Genomic DNA, 20,116 nt, shown 5'->3' with positions numbered 1-20,116 from the left:
TTAATACTTTCCTTTTCATGCATGGCTTAATTTATTAGTTATCTACCAACTAAAACAACGATCTAAACCATGCATAATATATCGTGGCTAAAACGTTCATATATCTCCAGCTGACTCTGTTTGACTTTACGTTTTCATAGCTGATGATGCGTCCCCCATATATATATATATATATATATATATATATATATATATTAAGGACACGTTTCCTTCTCTAGAGTGAATTAGATCAAATTAAGATTTTCAGTGAGTTGCTTATATACGCGCACATACGAATTCAAAAAAAAAAAATCTACTGTTCCTGTTAGGCATGTTCCAAGCACGTTTTTGAGAATTTTTAGTAAACTTTGCTTGTATGCGACTGTCTTGATGATTTCTTTTACTCCTAGGGACCAAAAATGCATGGTTAGTTGCGGCTACCAAGAGTTCCAGAAACAGAATTAAATGTGCTACCCAACCATTGTTAACTTGACCTTTTTTCGTTGACCTCATATATTCATGCCTAACGCGTACGACTATCTTAGCTTGCTCAGTGTACTCAATTTGACAATTTGAGTGTCTTGACAACTCTTTACTTGTACGCTAGGTCAGCCAGATCAGCTTGAGGAGCATTCATTCGTTAATGCAGTAGGGCCGGGACAATCTAATTCCTACTCTTATCTCTCTCGATCGGATCTCGTCTACTGCTAGCTTAATCAAGTATACAGTACAGTTAGAGTCGGGAAGACGTCGTCTCCTAACTTATATAACTAGAGCAAATACAATAGTGAACTAATAATCTGCTTACATCACATTTTAACATACATAGTAGAGAGAGAGAAAGAGCGGAGAGAGAAAAGCGAACGACTATATTATCGTCGGCTCATGCGCTCGCTCTGACGCAGCCCTGTGCAAGGGATGAGGTAGCTGTGAACAGCCAATAAAAAAACAGAACTTTATGTTGGGTAAAGCAACACTATAGACGGTTACTGTATTTAGCGTGGTTTAATTAGCTGTTAGATGACGTGTTAATTTTTTAGCCCTCACGGTTGACTGTACTATTAAACTTGCTCTATAGGCAGCCACACTAGTTCTTTTTAATAAGAGTAATTTGGAACCATGCCATTATAATTTTTTAAAGTTTGAGATATGCCATCGATATCTCAATGACATGTAAGACCCACATGAGTCAATGACATGTGGGTCAGGATGGCATATCTCAAATTTTGTAAAATTATAATGGCATGGTTACAATTTTTCCTTTTAATTTAATAATGGGTTAAAAAAACCCAGCCTCCACGAGCCAAGCCACTACGGCTGTGTTTAGTTCAGCGCAAAGTTTGGATTTTGGTTAAAATTGGAGATGATGTGACTGAAAAGTTACAGGTTGATGTGATTGAAAAGGACTGAAGTTTGAATCCAAACTTTGGATCTAAACACAGCCTACTTTAAAAAAAATCTAATTCTAAAGATATATCTAAACATGTATCTTGTTCGGATACGTTTTTAGAATTGGATTTTTTTTTAATGAGGAGAGTAGTTACCATGAACTAATTACAGGCACAGTACACATTTTCAGTAAAAGGAGGTCAGAGTCCGGATACATCTCCCGTGGAAGTTTCAGCGAAGTTGAGATTCCAAGATGCATCTCCCATGGCACATTCAAGGTTCAGAAAGATCCATACGGCTTTGCATTGCTGCCAGATTCAGTGGCAATGAGCGGCAGTTGCACGGGTAAAGCGAGGAGACGCACAGGCTGGTGTAGCTGCTTGACCGGAGCTGCGGCGTAAACGCGTATGGAAGTTAGTGAGCAGCGTGCAGGGCGTACAGAGTAGGCACACGGGAGCCGTGGTGAGAGAGAGAGCTCCTTACGATTACGAGACAGGCATTCACTCATGACAGCCTCGCCACAAACGAGAACCATATGAAAGATATAGCAAATCTTGAGTGGGCAGGTAGGATTCAAGGCAGCACAGTAGTATTCGTAAATGCGCGAGGCACCAGGCAGAGATTGAAGACACCAATTGGCACGACAAGATGATACCCTTCTTGCAAAATCTGCTGTGCATTTGGTGTCCGGTCAGGGACCATATGCTATTGCCGTCTCAGGGAAAAGGACCATTGCTACATTGCTGTTGCACACCTCATACTCATACTCATCATACCTGGTGCCGATGCCCACCGGAACACACAATCCGGCGGCGGACAAAGATCTCATCTCCTGTCCCAAACCTGTATGTTCTCAACTTGGCAATTACAATTTACAGTGAGCAATGGATGATATTCAGAGAGTTTGTCTGCAGGCAGAACGAATGATGTCCCGCCCGCTTATTTGGATCAGAAAAACGCAGAAGTTTTACTCTCTGTACAGGCTGATATGCAGAAACCTTATTTCAATCAAGTATACATTGTCTCCTTTTTACCGTTCCAGGTAGAATCCCTAACGTGAAATTACCAGATGCAAACCAGAGTACACTTTGCCACAAAATATAAATCAAAACGGGTATATATGTTTCTTTATCCAAAATTACTCATCTTGCCTACAAGTTTGTCTTTGGCTTGGATGATGGGCTCACGCGCCTGGTCAAGGTCCGCATTGTCACAAACTCTTCAGCAGCAGACGGGTGAATACCAACCTGCAAAGCCAATGGATAATATTAGAAACTCGAGTGCCAAATGATATTAACAACTGGTTTATTGTTGTGTCCACGTACAGTGCTGTCAAAGGTCGCCTTGGTGGCTCCACACTTCAGCGCTACAGCCATACCCTGCAATTGGTGGAAAGTCAGGTGCAAAATACTAGTGAAGACTGGAAAATGCCACGATTTTTTTGTGTGTGAAATAAACACACAAACTTTGCTTACCTGGATAATCTCTGGTGCATCTGGTCCACACATTGATGCACCAAGTACTTTATCAGTCTCTGAATCAACCACCAGTTTCATGACGGTCTTCTCCTGCCGTCTAAAAAAAGTGAGCCGAGTCAGGAAACTTCACCAGAACAGGAACTATAAAGAATGACGACACTGATAGGCTCCATTACTAGAATGTTTATGGTCCATGAGACCATGACAAGTGAAAATAATGAAATACCCAGAACCTTCAAGTGATAAAGCACTCAGGAGTCAGGTGTAACTATGACGTAACAGATGATCTTGCAATAAACATGATACTTACTTGGATATGCTGTTCTTCATTGGGTTGAAGCTGGAAGTGTAAACAAGAACATCGCTCTTGGCTTCCTCCAAAGCCTGCTGTTCACTCAAGCCCACTACTGATAGTGGTGGGATGCTAATTCAACAAAAAAAGAAACCATGTTATGAGTGACACGATGATTGTGGAAAAGCAGATAATCTAAAGAAAGCAGCAGCAGCCATAAATGCACTGAATAATAGATTGGTAGAAGCACTGGCAAAAGCAAAAATCACTAGTGAAGGATCCTTAGATCTTGTCTATTGAAATGACTAATTTTTTTTCTATCTAGATTCTAGTCCATGTTTTGTTAATGTAGAATTTAATTGTTGCTTACTTCCTAATGTACCCTAAACTACATAGGCATCAATTAGAATTAAGAAACATCCAGCATAACAACCGCACACAAGTTTCATGCTGCTCAGTCAAACCTGGAAGAATAGAAAAGTTACCCTATATCACGTCATGCTACTCTCTTTCACTGCTAAGATCTAAGCAAATAAACATTCGAAGTGCAGACAAGAAAACCAAACCACAGTGTGCCTCACCGAAAGTGTCAAAAGCAAAGAGTTGTGAAGTATATATGTGGCCATCTTGTAGATGCTACTTGTTTCAGTTAAAAACAAAAACTGGAGATAACAGAGAACAATCAAGGTTTATTGGCTTACGAGAAAACAGCACAAGGTACATCTCTGTAATCAGGTTTAGTTGGCTGGCCACCAAACACAGTTTTCTGCAATTAAAGATTAAAGTAAAGTTGCTGGTTACACAGAAACAAAGAAATTTGAACACACCCAATTTACAAGGGGATTATGAGTCACTGTAGTCACTTACAGAAAAGCAGGTAGCCTCCATCAGTGCAACAGGTGTTAAATTTATCCGGTTCGTTACATCACCCACAGCCCATATATTTGGGACTGATGTACGAGAATAATCATCAACCTAAAAATAGAACATTGAATAAACAACACAAATTACTTGTAGTCTCAAAGAATATCATACAAAGATAATGGCCAATTAAATGCCTAAGATGGTCTCACATAGGTTCACGCGTAAGTTTTCTCCAAGGAAATACGAGAAGTAAATTTCAGATGAACAAATATGTCTTCAGCAAGCTAACAGCCTAACAGGTAAGGGTTCAATTAATAAGGCAAGAAAATCAACCTTTATAGCTCCAATATTATCAACTTCAACACCAGCAGCTTCCAAGTTCAACCTCTGGGAGTTTGGTGTGCGACCTGCACGCAATTAAATACCAGGCATAGCAACAATATTAAAGTTTCCTTCAAAGAAAAGAAAATCAGGATAAATGCCACATTCCAAATATAGTGTGAAAAGTAGAATGTCTCATATTGAGCATCTCAATTCCCAACAACAAGAGATAAAAAAAAATGTTGTGAGGATGACATTGATCAATTTCAAACATGCATATGGTGCTTGACCATGTGAAATATCAGAAGATACATGATTTTTTTTCATCCAGCACAGAACAGTCATCAAGAGAGATGTATTCAAAGAAATTATTAAAGTGACAGAGAACATAACTTTCAGCATTGAACTATCCTAAATACCTGTAGCAAACAGAACAACATCTGCAATGATCTCCTCTCCTTTGTCAGTGACAACTTTTATGCCATCGGCTGTTTTACTCAACTGGTTTACATAAAAAAGAAACAGATCAAAACCTATCGTGAAAACAGAACACATGGGAATCAAAATGCACTTTAGGATGTCAGCTTAACTCACCTCAGATAGATTTGTCCCTGGATGTAATCTGATTCCCCTTCCCTCAAGGTTACTTGCAACAACCGTCCTCATCTCATCATCGAAACCTCTGCAATTAGTCAATTCGCCATTAATCATGGTGGATAGAACCGTAATCAATAGCTTGAAATTTTGGCTAATAAAAATGACATTGGCATTCTTTCTCCATAATCATTATTCAGTTGTTCAGATAGCATGGTCCAGGCTTCGCAATCGCATCGTTTTATCTGATAACTAGTTTCATCATCCATGTTTTCATTGTAGGTTGATGATATTGCAAAAAAAATGTTCAGAAAATAAATTGCATCAATGTACAAAACGAGAAGATCAAGTAGTATTAACCACCAGGGTTGGCAAAAAATTAAGATTGTCAAAATAGGACAGTAACTAAAGTGGCACATGACTGAGCCCTGAAAACAAGACCAAAAGCTTCAGTTAGACTAGAAAACCATGCTATCAACTCTAGCCACATTATGACATAAAAACTGCAACTACAGAAGCTACATTGATGTTCTTTTTTCTGATACTGAGCAGTAAATTGTTTTGGTGTACAATTTTAAATATCTGGAGGTCACAGTGCAGATAACAGATTATAATAAATACCTTAGAGGAAGCTCTTTTCGATAAAACAAGTCTACGTGCGCACCCATCCCTTTCCATATAGAAGCAAATTCAACAGCAATATATCTGCAATATAGCCACCACATGAACAAATGCAAGTCTGAGATAGTTGGAATGACATAACAATATATAGTACATAAATGCACCCTAGAGTGTAGACATACCCGCCACCAAGGATTACAGCACGTTTTGGTAGCTCCTCCAAACTTAAGGCCTCATCTGAAGTAATAGCTAACTCCTGCAAGCGGGTTCTTATCAGTGTCAGCCAAAATAATACACCAAAGGACATTTAAAAAAAAACTAAAGGGAAAAGAAAATCAGTGATGTAACCAGCACATATATATGGCTAAGTATAATTTGTTGGATTAAAGATAATGCTTTGTCCCTCTTGAACTGGCTCAAAGGAAGTCTTGTAATGTCAAATCCACACCAACTGTGTCATGGCTGGACGTTATGGTATAGTATATCAGCGGCGGCGTAATAGAGATAAGTCAGATTTGGCAAGTGCTTCAGCAGTTGGAAAGTCCTAATAAGCTCCTTATCAGAGTTTCATAGTTTTGTTATAAGAGTCCTAGTAGTATCAGGTTAATAGTTTGTATCCGTTTCCCTTATCTAGAGGCACCTCAGTATATAAAGGTAGCCTAGTACTCCCTCCATTCCAAAATATAAGGCACAACCACCTTCAATCACCTCATAGTTTAGATTAATCTAATAAATGTAATACATGCACCCAATAAAATTAGAGATCTTGATAGTGGAGAATTTAAATAATAATATTTTAGTGGAGAATATGTGTTAGTTAATGGCATGCATGCATGTATGCCTTATATTATGGAACAGCTTTAAAAAGTAGTTGTGCCTTATATTATGGAATAGAGGGAGTATTGTATTTTGGGTCAAGTAATAAGAAATATCTAAAGGGGATTAACCCTAAAAGTTCAGCCATATCAAACTGGCTATCACAAATAATTATTGATGTGCAACAGTATCACAACAAATACAGAAGATGGCATGGAAATCAGCATCACGAGGTCAATCCAAAGGTTTCAGGCACAAAAGTTGGGGAATATAAAGAAGTTGTCAAACAAGTAACAATGCTATTAACTACTTGCCAGACATAAGAAACAAGTTTGCAAAGGCTGGCAGAGAATTTTGTTACCTTCCCAGGAATGTTGACACGTTGAGCTCGGCTACCAGTTGCTATCAATATGTGCTTTGCTGTATATCTTTGCTTTGAACCATCTGGCTTTGTGACTTCAACTGTATGAGCATCAACCAAACTGCCTGCCCCTTCAATCATTGTCACACCAGAATTGCCAAGAATCCTCTGGTATACTCCATTTAGTCTAACAATTTCTTGAGTCTGCAGAGAACGGTTTTTACAATATTGGGTTGTAAGCATTTATAACGAGCAAATAATAATGCAGGAACGTTCTCCCAACCAAGGTTGCGGCTCTGACCTTATTTTCCAGCAGCCTTTTCCAGTTGAAGTTAATGTCCCCATTGATTTCCCACCCAAAATTCTTTGCATCCTGCAATCATACAACAGTAGCAATTCCAATAAGCACCCCAGAATGACACTTCAGTACATGTACTCACAAAGATGCAAGCAAGCTAAATGAAATAGTTTGTATAAAAAGATGATAACAAGCTCTCAAATGGATAGGTTATTGGATTTCAAGTCAGTACGCAGAATGATGAACTGTTGATCAAGGATGGAGGCTGTAAGGCTTAGCAAATTTTGCAAAAATTGAGTAAAGGAACATAATTCAGCAAGCCACAGCACATTGAACCTAAACACAATGCTTCCAACTTGTTTTTCAAACAAGTAATAGTTGGCTCCATAAGTTAGTAAGATCAGTTACCTCAAATTCTCCGCGGAAAGATGAACCATACACCAGTATCTTTTTAGGCACACAACCACGTATCACACACCTAGCACAACATGTACAATAATGAGCATGCGGGTTTTAGGATGCAGCAACATCTCACATTCTCACCCAGGGGATGAGGAGAGTTGGTTTAAATCATAATCAAGCATTCAACGACAGAAATGTAAACGCAGACAAGTAATCGGCAGATGCTTACGTCCCACCATGCCCTCCTTGCCAATCCGAGCTGATGGGATGGAACGGGAGCTCGCAAATCGCAACCTGAACCGCGCCACACACCGAATCAAATCACACGAAAAAAAATAAAAATCCAACACGTTTCCTCGCAAAAATGGGGAGCGGGGGAGAGGAGAAAAGTCAAACCTTAGCCCCGAAGGACGCGGAGGTGCGAGAGCCCCGGACGCCGCCGCTCCCGGCGCCGATCACGAACAGGTCGTAGTCGTAGCTCCCGCCGTCGGTGACGGCCACCTCCACCTCCTCGTCCTTGAGCATCTTCCTAGCCATGGATCCTCAACACCACACGAAAAACCCTAACGCGCACACGCACAACAGAGAGAAACAGAGCCCCTCCTGAGATTGACAACAACTTGCAATCCAAATCCGATGAACTTTAGCGCGAGGAATCACTTGATGAGACGCGATTGCCGCCCCGCGACGCGCGTGGAGCCCAAAATCCACCGCTAAAAACAACCAAAAAAAAAGGAAAGGAGAAGAGAGAGAAGTGAGCACCGTACCTTGGGGTTGGGTTGATTTGCCGGCGGCTTAAGCGAGCGAATTGGTTGGATCTGTTTCTTGTGTCGGATTTTAAAGGGGGGCTTTGGTTTGTGGATACGTGGTCGTTGGAGTTCCTACGCCGCCATGTCCTGGCAGCATCTGAGGCGGCTTTTACACGGCCACGTTGGCACGCACGCAGGTGCTTAGAGCTTATTTGATACAACTCCAGCTTGAGATTTAGTTTTTTTTAGACTAAAGCTTAGTCAAACAGTTTCAGTTTCAAAGTACAGTTGAATGAGACGCTTTTATAAAATAAACTGGAGAAGTAGAACTGGATTTGGACTGCTTCACAACTTTACTCCAAACCTAACTTCTGAAGCTAAATTTAGGAGTTAAAACTTTACCTAATAGACCATTAATTAGTTAGTTAATTTTTAAAAAATGTTAAGTTAAATCATCTGACTAAGTTCTTTTTATAAAAAAAGAATCATCTGACCATAATATGCTTACATCAGCCGTGACAATTCGGGGATCCACTGTGGATGCAGTGCTCCTAAAATTCTGCAGGCAGCTGCTGACGAGATGGAACTTAACAGCTACTCCAAATTACGGAATACTGTAAAGAACTTATTATTACCAAAAAAAATAAATTAGGTGCTCAGTTTTTATCTTGGCACTTGTACATGTTGATTACAACAGGGAGAATGCAGGGTTTGTTCTACCAGAGATTGGCTTTGTTTCATGTTCAGTTAATCGGGATAGCTTCTACTGCAGCAGATTCCATTTCAGAAAAGCAAAAGGAGACTTTCAGTGATTCGGTCTGTGGTGTAAAAGCCATGTTCGTGCCGTGTGTTTGTTTCCAGATGCGAACTTGCATTCGATGAATCTGGACGGGACAGAAATGCCTTCAAACGTGGAACGTGGACGCGCGTGGCGAGCAAGATGGAGCTTAGCAGAAGTCGACATCTTTGGATAAGTAGCTTTCGATTTTCGAACTGTCAAGAGCCAAAGAAGGCCACGTATACTGTTTAGTTCTTGTGAACTTTCTGTACATGTGAAATACACCGATAAAACGGAAGTAAGCCAGTAACCTTTCTTTACACATGGAAGACAACAGATAACATTAAAGAATTTAACTGAACCTTTTAAAACAATCAAAGAACCAAGCTCTGTCTGTCCCTTTCCGGTCTTTCAGAGAGGTGACAACAATTAAACTCTGTCGACGAAGTCATGCAGTTGAGCCCCCTTCATCCTTTTGTGTTTTTTATTATCAATTTTATTTTCTTGTTATTGCCAATCCTAACACAAGGGGTGGTGGCGCAGTTGGCTAGCGCGTAGGTCTCATAGCTATTTGAGTTATCCTGAGGTCGAGAGTTCGAGCCTCTCTCACCCCAATTTCTTTTTTCTCTTGGCCTATATCATTTTTTTTAACAGCCGTTATCATTTATTTTATATTTTTCTGTTACCAAAGTACGGAGTTATTCTCTTGGCCTATATCATTTTTTTAACAGCCGTTATCAATTAACCAAATGCACAATGACTCTGATTTTTTTTAACAGCCGTTATCATTTATTTTATATTTTTCTGTTACCAAAGTACGGAGTGAGTGGTAAGCCAAATGGACAATATGCTTTCTTTCCAAGTGGACAAGAATAGGCTGTACGGATTTACTACTAAAATTTTCGTTCTTGCGTCAAAAAACCTTGAGAATGCGTGGACTGGGAAACACCATCGTCTCGCCAGGGTAGAAAGAATAGGATATGCAAGTTTACACAGATTTTCCGCGATGTTACAGAAGCAGTGGCTCCAAGCCTCCAAGCACCGAACTGACAAATTAGTTAATGTTCAGATAAATATAACCAAAATACTCCGCAGCCGCAAGGATTTTCAACTGAACAAGATTTAAAATGGCAACCGCTTCTTTTAATTATATTTTGCAAACCAAATGTAGGCTATTATCAAGCATCGCACTATGGTATTTTCTTCTCGGCAGAAAGTTCAGTTTGCCCGCAAGAAAAAAGAAACACACCTGTAGTTTTGCACAGCATTGGCAACAAAAGCCAAAACCACAAACAAAAAAAATGGCGCATTATGAGTCTTATTTAATTACACGCGCCTTGATCTTAGAAGTTCATCAGCCAGATTTCTTAAGTCTGATCTCAATGCCCTGCACAATAAGACCTCTCTTCCAATTGCCTCCCTTGGTCTCCATCAGGCTGAAGCACACCTCTCCATCTTCACCTTCCTCGTTGATGAACTCACCCATCTCCAGCTCCATCCACTCGTCAGTCCTTTTCTGAGGGACCGTTACACCTTCATCAAGAACTAGACGACGGTCTCTTCTCCTGGCCCTTCGTCGCAGCAATGGACCAATACTCATAGGCCAGTAATTCTCAGGCACCTCCTCATCTTCGCTGTCATAGCTTTGGACACAAACAATTTTTGTTGATCCCCTACCTCCCAGGCTGACTGATGCCTCCTGGAATGGAGCATCCAGCCCATAGAACTCATCAGCTATCTTAAACACCATGTATGCGGCATAAGTTGAGTTTGGGGAGAGCATCTTGCTGTGTATCCTGCCACGGATTTCCAACCAGCACACATCTATGAGTTCAGCACCTTCTGCAAACCTGTCGTGATTTGTGAACAATGGGTTAAAACTTGTAACAAAGAGAAATGAACAAACATTAAGTTGCAGAGGAGCATTCAGCACCAGAACCAAAATCCCATAACTTCTGTACAGAACCCTGCTATACACCCGACTTGTTTGTTTGACTGATGTACAACTGAACGGCGGAACAGACCAGTGCGTGACAGCGTGAGGCAGCAGTACGGGTTGGTCCTACGGAGATCGACGTTTTGCACTCCCGTACATTACGGTTGTCCAAGAATCGGATAAGCTGGTTGTGTGTATAGCATTTTCCTTTTGTTTATTAACCAAGCCGTTCATCAGTACTACCGCGTATACCATTTGCACGACTATAATGAAGGCACACAACAGGTCAATTATGTAAAGTGCCTGCCATTCTATAATCTATTGTTGCAAATACCATGCACTTTACTACTTTGCTCTTGAAAAGTAAATGAAGAAAGACACTTCAATCCATGCTCAGAGAGAACACTTTACTACTTTGGCCGCTTTCGTTATCATCGAATTTGCATAAGAATCTGCCCTTGTTCTGGGGGTAATAATATTCGGAACTACACTTCACCACAAATACATATTCTAGTTGATTCATCATACTATTATGTAGTATAGTCTATTCTCCCATCAGACCACATAATGCAATCTATTCTCCCATCAGACCGGATAATACCATTGCAAGTTGCAACGAGATTGCAAGTCCATCACTCAACGCACAGGCATTGCCTCATTGGATCAAAATTTCCACATGAATTGGAAAGATCAGCACGGTTTAAGTTCAGGAAACGGACCTAGAGTCGGTGAGAGGAATCCAGCGCCAGTAGTGCGGTGTATCGCCCCAGATAATCACCAACGATCTGGCCGAGAGCATGTAGCACTTGGCCCCAGTCTCCCTGTCCAACCACATACTCTGCACCCAAAAAAAAACACAAATATTAGATCGCCGATGAATCGAGAGAACTGAGATCAACCATGCTTCGATTAATCCGTCAACCGATTTTGTTGGATTGGGGATTTTCATAAAATAGAACGCACCATGAGCCGGTCTGATAGGAGGTAGGGGCCATCGGAGAGGCGGAGGAAGAGCTCCTTCTTGGAAGCCGGCGCGGGGGAGAGCTCGCCGTCGGCGAGATCGGGGAGATTGCGCGGCAGGAAGCTAGCCCAGACGGCGTCGGAGTCGGCGGCGGCGCGGAACGCCGGGGAGACGGCGGCGGCGTGGCAGGCGTCCCGCGGCGAGGCGCGTGAGATCGCGGCGGAGAGGAGCTCCTCCGGCAACCGCGCGATCTCGCAGAGGCCCTCCCCCTCCTCCTCCATTGATCCCTCCGTCCTCGAATCCGGCTTGATGGCGAAGGAAAAAAAAAACAGAGAAGGAAAATATCGTCGGAGAGTGTGTGTGAGTGCGCGGTGGTTGAAAATAAAACTAGAAAAGCTTAACTACGAAGCAGAAGCACATGCGGGTGGATAGGGTCATAGGGATAGCGATGCGTTTCAGGAGAATCAGACCAAAAGGAAGATTACTTTTGTTTTCTGTACTGTGGGGCTTACATGTCATACTAACGCGGAGTTTAGTTCCAAACTTTTCCTTCAAACTTCCAATTTTTTCATCACATCCAAACTTTCCTACACACATAAACTTTTAACTTTTTTCGTCACACCATTTCAATTTGAACCAAACTTCCAATTTTAGCGTGTACTAAACACACCCTAAGAGCAAGTTTAATAGTATAGCCAACTGATGGTTCCAAATCATCTTTAGGTAATCTGATAGTACATTCATAAAATAGTTATCTATAAAAATATACTACATCATTAATATCCGATCCCACCTCTCATACATATATAATAATGTCTTAAAGTCCGTGTAGCAGCTGGCTACAAATCTGTAGCCCGCTTTCTTATATTTCTTCTCGATATATGGTTATAGCTGGCTTAGAGCAGGTACAATAGCAGGCTATAAACCAGCTATAAACATATTTTAAAGAGATAAATGAAGGGAGAGAAGAGCAGTGGGCTACAGATAGTACGGACTCCAAGACGTAATGTGTGTATGATAGGTGGGGCCAGATATTAATAGTATAGTAAACAACTATTGTATGAGTTATTACTTTGGCTATAGATGATTTAGAGCTAATAGTGTGATATACTATGCTCTTATAGCTATTGCACCTGCTCTATGCATACTCGGATGCTCCCATCCTTGCGGTGCTCTCTCGATGGTGTCCAACTGTTCCACCGCGGGTTGACCCGGCGCTTGTGGTGTGTCCATCAGTCAGGTGTCGTCTCCCGTGTCGTCGTGTATCATTAGCGCGATCGTCCAATTCAACTATGACAACGTCATATGTTCTATTCTATTATTACATGGGAATCTTGCGATTATGTTACTATTGAATATAGATTTTGCACAAATACCACGCTGTATATATTAATTAATCTATCTAAACGTCATGGGAATGCTTGAGAGTTAGAGCGCCACGTTAGCAAACATTTTACAAAAACGTCCCCAAGTTTACAGTTAATCATGCATTGCTCCCAGCTGCCATCCACCGCGAACCGTCTTATCACACTCCACGTAGAAATGCTATCCTAAACAAAATGGTCTTTGGATTTGTCTTCTTCTAATATTCTTTCCTCTAACAGACACCGCACTCATGACTTCGGGGAATAAACGAAACGATATATTTACAAACAAAAAATAATCTATGAATAAAATTTTATACACGTGTTTTTAGTGATTTAGTAGCAAAGGCTTAAAAAATAAACTTCAATAAAAAAAACCCCAAAATCAACTTTAAATTTAAGATAAAAAAAATTCAAATTTTATCTGCTAAACATAAACATACCGGGCACAGGCACACTAGCCCCAACATGCCGACCTGACCGTTCTCCTTGAGGCCTTGTTCGGTTGCTTGGGAATTAATCCCCAAGGGATCCTATCCAGGGAGGGATTGAGTGAATCCCTCCTATCTCACTCAAACCCTGTGGGGTTCGAATCCCTGCCCGTTTCTAATCCCTGTCATATAAACCCTGCCTTCGTTTAGCACAGGGAAATATAAAGCAGCAGCTGTACGTTCCCAAGCAAGCAATGAAACAATATGCATTCTCCCAGATCAAATCCATAGGACGCAGTAAAAAAAACATTGTTTTAGCACAGGGAAAACACACATGCATGCCGTACGTTCACAAATGCATACATGAAAGTGTCACAAAGTAATAAAAATGGTTACAGTTCAGTTGTTTTTTTTAGAATAAATAGAAGTAGCCAGCTAAGAGCTAAACTACAAATTGAATGCAAGTGTTTAAGCTTAGCACTAATGCCACCATGAGCTTCAGTCACCCAGCTGCAGTGTTCCCATCTCTGAAAAAAAATGGAGCAACATTGGATCAATTCCAAAAAGAAATACACCATATATGTTCTTTCCTGTCAACCAAATATCAAATTGAACAAATGCAGAGTACAGATTACATAAGAGCAAACAAGTAAAGCAAAGAGCCACACTAATATCCAAACTAAGGCTGATGCACTACATGGAATGCTAACAGTCTGATAGAACCAAAGATGAAAAGAGACCTAAAAGTTCAGGAACTAGGAAGCTAACAAAAAAATCTAACAATTCAGCCTTGACAACATAGTAATAATGAAGTACATAACTAGAGCCACACGGTACCTTAAAAAACATTCTTTTATCAGGAGCAAAGCAGATGCTTCAAAGTAAATAAAATTGCACTGCTATACTGCTTAAGTTTAGCTTTTTCAGATGCTAAAAGTAGTATCAGTTCAGACTTGAGTGAGCTCATCAGCTCAAGAAAATAAAAAAAAGGTGAGTAGCCCATAATGTAAATCCTGGTTTATAGCCCTAAACAACATGCATGTAACTAACAACAGAGAGTCACACAGGACAGAGTGAAGCCCATCTTACTCGCCTAGCAGACCAAAAAAGATTTATATGGAAGAGAAGCGGTACCTTTCAAGCCATCTCACTTCTTAACCAACTCAAGGCAGATTCTGGATCCTCATCACAAGCACTCACAAAAATCTCTCTGTTCTCTGCATTCTTGAAGACGGTATATGCTTTGACCTTTTCTGCCTTTCTCACATCCATCGAATTCAGAACAGATATGCACCTCTTGATTGAAAAATCATTACTTTCCTTTTCTCTTGCTAAATAAGCCTCCTTTTCTCTTGCTAAATGAGCCTCCTTTTCTCTTGCTAACTGAGCCTCCTTTTCTCTTGCTAAATGAGCCTCCTTTTCTCTTGCTAATTGTGCAGCCTCATCTTCAGTTTGTTTGGTCCTCATATCAAGGTACCTTTCCATAAGTCCTTCTACACCAACACTCTTCTTTTGCCTCTTGGGTTCTTTTTCTTCTTTGTTTCTTGGTACAGCAACAACCCTTCTATGCGGCATCTCTTTAAGCCTTTCAGCATTTGCATTATCATCTTCAGTTGCATCTGCATCATCTTGTACTTGATAAGTCAAGGTGTCCTCATAATCTGGAAATATAATCTCAGTGTTACCAAGATCATCTTGATCACTCTCAACTTGAGTAATGATTGGATGTTGCAATGGCTCAGTTGAGGTGAAATTGTAGGTTCCTTCTGCAGTATGTCCTACACAAGAAAATTGAGTACAAGAAAGGGTAAGCAAGAAAGCATGATTATAACTTGTGATATTGAAAACAAGGATTATAGCTTGTGATAGAACTAACCATCGTAAAGTTCTCCCAAGGCCTCAAATAGAGGGAAAGATTTGGTGCGAAACTTCTTGGCTTTAGGAAATGACTACACAATAAAAGGAAAACACTAAAAAGATGCATAATGTAATTAACTACAAAATTAAGTAATGGTCAGAAATAATCTTACGATGATTATATTGTTCCATATAGCAGGCTCAGCCTCAATGATGCATCTCTGGTTATTCCATGAAGCTCCACTTTGTTTTCTAGCCTCTTTCAGCATCCTATATTCTCTTTTTAGCTCTTTCTCCTTTTCTTGGATTTGGGACTTTGTTAAGCAGACATATCTGTCCTTCTCATGGAATTCCTTCACGATTTTGTTCCAAGCTTCTGAAGTCCATCCATTCTGACCCCTATACTCAGGAGTGTTGTGCTCATGCAATAACTCAACAAGAATCTTCTCTAGGGCTGGGTTCCAAGAGGCTCTTGTTTTTTCTACACAAGATAAGAATTGATGTATAATCTACATTTAATAATTTCAAACATGAATTTCACATGTTCTATAATTGCATACCTATTGGAGAACCTCCATGCTTTTTTGTAGGACGACCTTTCGGAGAGTTCTTCTTTTGTGCAGCTTTCGCTAAAAGCATGGTCAACCTTGGAGAACCTCTTCCAAGCATATTAACTGAGAAAGGATGCATAACACAATATTCATAACAAAAGCATTGTAGCAAATGTATGTCACATGCAACCACCATAGTTCATTTATAACATAATATTTGTAATATGTCGTAGTTATTACAGCTCACAAAACATAAAAAAAAAATCAAATATACTACTTATTACAACCCACTAATTCCTATGCTGTCGATAGTCATTCCACATTTGATGTGCTATCGTGTCCCTCAAAAGATTCCCTTGATTAGTGCTTTGATCATTGCCTTCATCACCATCTGGCAGGTCAACATAATTGCTTGGATGGATATTATGTGGTTGGTTATTTAACCATTGCTCATCCCCATTCAGTGATCGAATAATATTATGGAACACTGCAGCAGCCACTGGTATCTTCACTTGGTTCTTGATTTTGTGGAAAGTTGCAACTTTGAGAATAGAGAAGCGCTTTTTTACAACCCCCAAAGTCCTTTCAACATGATTCCTCAATACCGCATGGCGATGGTTAAATAACTCTTTGTAGTTTTGAGGTCTACGCCGACCTGCCCCATACTCCTTTAGATGATACCTGACTTTACGATATGGTGCAAGGAAAGAATTGGTGTTGGCATATCCACCATCAACCAAATAGAACTTTCCAGGGGGTACTTGGAAGCCTTTGTTTACTGCAGAGGTAAGAACCCTGGCATCTGTAGCCGACCCCTCCCACCCAGTAGACATGAAAGTAATCTTCAGATCAAAATCACAAGCTATCATCACATTTTGGCTAAGAGTATTTTTCCTATTTCTAAATGGAGCTGCTTTGTCAGATGATATAGATATGGGTATATGGGTGCCGTCAATTGCACCAAGGCAATTCTGCAGCAAAAAAAAACCACATATGATTTTCTAAAAATGTAAAACAACATATTAATAAGGATATAAGTGTTTAGGTAAGAACCTTGAAATAGGGATAAAATCTAGGATCTTTTTCTATTTTCCAATGAACTTCATTAGGATTTGGAGGCTTCAGAAACCGCTTCGAGAGCGAAGGGACAACTGAGTTGAAGAAATGCTTTACGTGACGATGAAAGCTATCCCCACTGTGCCCAAATTTCTCTTGCAAATCCTCAAATGAAGCATTGTGACTAAGCATGTATAAGAAGAATGCCAACTTCTCTTCAACTTTAATCCTAGTATCATCGACCAACTTTTCAGTTCTAAGGTAATTGGCCAAAGATATAAATATTTCCGGCTCCATCCTGAATGCTACCCGGCAATTTTTTACATGCCCTTCAAGCAACTCCCGAACACGCTCCTCGCCTGTTATCTTTGATGTATGGCGTCGCTTCTTTTCCCTTGCTCCACTAGAACTCAACAAATGTAGTGCAGGGAAAATAAACAACATCATATCATCGTCCTCCTCTTCCCTCCTCTTTCTAGCGCGGTCTCTTGCTCTCATATCCATAGTAGTACTATAGATAGAGCACAAATTATTTACAATTTTGCACTTAGCACAGCAACAAAAGATCTAGAAAGATAATCACAAAAGAATCACTAAACTATGGGAATTAATCTTAAGAAGTCCAAGTTATGAAGCATATTTAAAAATTGATGGGAAAAATGAAAAGAACAATAAGGATCTTTTTTTCTTAAAGAGTGCACAGTGCAACAATAATTGAAGGAGGAGGTTGGTCTTCTCCAACTCTAATGGGTGCACGTGCAATCTACAAAACAAGCACAACTTATACACATCACTGACAACTCAAATTCAGAACTAGAACTAGAGTTACATAAAACCCAGAACTAGTGCTAGCTAGCATCAAAGTAGGAGCTGCTGTTTTTCAATCAAATAGAAGGATCTCATCATCAAATACATTATAACATGGGTACAGAATTAATCACCCAATCAGCTCATTTAACACTAGACATATTAGTGCTTGAATAGCTATGATAAACATGTTTTATACAAGTATCATGTTGAGGAAAACAAATATGTTAGTCTAATGAGACTAAAAGCTACTGTTGTTAGTTTAAAATAAATCAGTTTAAGTATACATTACTGTATATACTGCAGCAATTTGTTGCTAGTTTGTTTGTGAAACAATGACGATAGAATTAGTTTACAATTCAGAAATGTTAAACTAATTACAGAGTACCTCCATAGCTCTACAATCCTCAAAATCAGGACACCCAACCCTTGTAATTTCCAAACAGAAATATAACCAACAACCACAAGTTGGGACTCCGGAAGCACCAAGAACTGAGTACTTCACTGTAAAAACTTGTATAGTCAATTTTACAAGACATGCTCAGGCAAGCATCACAGCATCAGTCACACTAAGCAAAACTAATCAAGGCAAGCATGTTTCCATAGCCACCGTACAGCTCTCGCTCTCACCATCTGCTGCCTCAAAGCCACCGTGAATCAAGAACTCAAATCAAGAACCAGAGTTGGGCGGTGCGGTGGCGGCGGCAAATCAAGAACTCATCCCCACCCAACCAAGAAAAAAAGCTCCACGCCCAAATCAAGAACTCACCAGATCGAGCAGGATACGAGGAGGAGGACGACGAATCGCTAAGCGCTCACTCACCAGAAAGCTACACGGCGAGAAGAGAGATGGCGGCGACGACAGGAAAGGGAGAAGAGAAGAAAACCCTAACCCTAGCTTTGCAAGAGGAGGGAAGAAGGGGAAAGGCAGCGTGCTCACTGGAGACAAGGTGGCGGCCGGAGGAGAGAGCCGTGTCGTCGCCGTCGCCGTCGCCGTCGCCTCCGGGTCGCACCGCGCGCTGCCCCCTCCGTCACGTCTTCGTTGCGCCGCCGCCTCCACTCGAGGAAATTTTCCACGCTCCAGGAGTAGATGATTTTTTCCCGGGCCTAGAGAAGAGGGAAACCCCGTGGTGGGCCGGGCTAAAATTCACGGCAGGGCTTAACCGAACGCACAATTTCGCATGGGCCGGGATTTTTTCCTCGCCGGGGTGATCCATGGGGATTGGGCCCCGATCCCGGCCGGGAACAACCCAACCGAACAAGGCCTGAAGCCGCCAATCAACCACGCGATGTTGTCTACATGGTTGCCCAGGGCAGCAATACCACCATGCTTAAGGATGCGGTTAAGGAGGTCACGGGTTATTTTGTTGGTTTGACAGTGTACATTCCGGAGGAAGGAAGAAGAGGAGCCCAAAGGGCAATGTCCGAAATAGTATTTCAACATAAAAACGCTGGTTGAGAGTGATATTTTATCGAATCTTTTTTACAGTGTGGTATTTAAACAAAGCCTAGCTAGCATAACCCAATATTCCTCATTGTACAGACATTTCAGTTTATCCACAAGAGCATCAATATTAGCAAAAGCAAATGCTATAAAAATACGCATCATCACAAATCTTAGGCCCTATTTGATTCAGCTTAGGATTATTATAATCTAGATTATTAGTAGTAAGCTGAAACAAACAGATAGATTAGCATGATAGATTATTATAATCTGTAAGCCAGATTATCATAATCTAATAAGCTCCTCTAAAGGAGCTTTTTTCAGATTATTGGGTGGCTAAAGACCCACTACCCCTGGATACTTGATAAAAATTACCCACCCATACCATCAACCGAACAAACAGATAGGCCTCTCCTCTCTCTTGGCGAGCGCGCGAACTCGGCTCCTCCTCTCCCAGTCTTGCGCGCATCCGGCCTCCTAATCTCCCGGTCGCGCCGCCTTTCCCAATCTGCGGCGTCGCCTCCTCCCCTGGTCATGCACTCATGCGTGTGTGAGCAACCTCCTCCACCCCCTGCCGCGCCGCCGCGTTCCCCACTGCGGTGCCCCGTCTCGCGAGCAACCTCCTCCACCCTCGACCGCACCACCGCGTTCCCCACTAAGGCACCTCGTCTTCTTCCCCGAACCGCGCCGCCGCCGTTTAGGCATCCAAAAAGGCCAAGGGCATTATAGACTTTAGCCTTTCAAACCCAATAATCCGTGCCTCCAAT

At 41.1% G+C, this 20,116-nt stretch overlaps 4 protein-coding genes and 1 non-coding gene across 6 annotated transcripts; 1 reads left to right on the top strand and 4 right to left on the bottom strand.

The window, feature by feature from the left end:
* Nucleotides 1-2,242: 2,242 nt before the first annotated feature.
* On the bottom strand, nt 2,243-8,298 carry LOC4331112 (glutathione reductase, cytosolic-like). Of its 2 annotated transcripts, none has more exons than NM_001401997.1 (17): nt 8,076-8,169; nt 7,812-7,978; nt 7,645-7,709; nt 7,422-7,491; nt 7,017-7,088; nt 6,716-6,919; nt 5,721-5,794; nt 5,539-5,622; nt 4,918-5,005; nt 4,743-4,824; nt 4,336-4,409; nt 4,006-4,113; nt 3,840-3,904; nt 3,157-3,270; nt 2,844-2,943; nt 2,694-2,747; nt 2,243-2,615 (listed from the first exon to the last, which is right to left on the bottom strand). In NM_001401997.1, exons 2-17 carry the CDS (start codon nt 7,950-7,952, stop codon nt 2,520-2,522), a joined length of 1,491 nt encoding a protein of 496 aa, NP_001388926.1. In that variant the 5' UTR covers nt 7,953-7,978; nt 8,076-8,169; the 3' UTR covers nt 2,243-2,519. The 2 variants fall into 2 exon arrangements, with proteins under 2 accessions (NP_001388926.1, NP_001388927.1); NM_001401998.1 differs by lacking the exon at nt 8,076-8,169 and adding an exon at nt 8,183-8,298 and having other exon boundaries at nt 2,261-2,615.
* A 1,172-nt stretch (nt 8,299-9,470) lies between these two features.
* Nucleotides 9,471-9,556, top strand: TRNAM-CAU (transfer RNA methionine (anticodon CAU)). The gene is given in 2 exon segments: nt 9,471-9,508; nt 9,521-9,556. It is a non-coding gene; the product is annotated as a tRNA-Met (tRNA).
* Nucleotides 9,557-10,063: 507 nt separating this feature from the next.
* LOC4331110 (F-box protein PP2-B10) lies at nt 10,064-12,244 on the bottom strand. The gene is made up of 3 exons (XM_015767560.3): nt 11,842-12,244; nt 11,598-11,716; nt 10,064-10,792 (listed from the first exon to the last, which is right to left on the bottom strand). Exons 1-3 carry the CDS (start codon nt 12,118-12,120, stop codon nt 10,297-10,299), a joined length of 894 nt encoding a protein of 297 aa, XP_015623046.1. The 5' UTR covers nt 12,121-12,244; the 3' UTR covers nt 10,064-10,296.
* Nucleotides 12,245-13,902: 1,658 nt separating this feature from the next.
* Nucleotides 13,903-16,238, bottom strand: LOC4331109 (uncharacterized). The gene is made up of 5 exons (XM_015769309.3): nt 16,052-16,238; nt 15,665-15,972; nt 15,511-15,583; nt 14,769-15,412; nt 13,903-14,161 (listed from the first exon to the last, which is right to left on the bottom strand). Exons 1-4 carry the CDS (start codon nt 16,236-16,238, stop codon nt 14,772-14,774), a joined length of 1,209 nt encoding a protein of 402 aa, XP_015624795.2. The 3' UTR covers nt 13,903-14,161; nt 14,769-14,771.
* On the bottom strand, nt 16,224-19,981 carry LOC136355442 (uncharacterized). Its single transcript, XM_066308005.1, has 2 exons — nt 17,096-19,981; nt 16,224-17,013 (listed from the first exon to the last, which is right to left on the bottom strand). The coding sequence occupies exons 1-2, from the start codon at nt 17,600-17,602 to the stop codon at nt 16,333-16,335; spliced, it is 1,188 nt and encodes a 395-aa protein (XP_066164102.1). The 5' UTR covers nt 17,603-19,981; the 3' UTR covers nt 16,224-16,332.
* Between the last annotated feature and the right edge of the window lie 135 nt (nt 19,982-20,116).

Source organism: Oryza sativa, chromosome 2, assembly GCF_034140825.1.
Source record: "Oryza sativa Japonica Group chromosome 2, ASM3414082v1".
In the NCBI taxonomy this organism is placed as follows: domain Eukaryota; kingdom Viridiplantae; phylum Streptophyta; class Magnoliopsida; order Poales; family Poaceae; genus Oryza; species Oryza sativa.
This window is presented reverse-complemented; position numbering and strand designations above follow the sequence as displayed.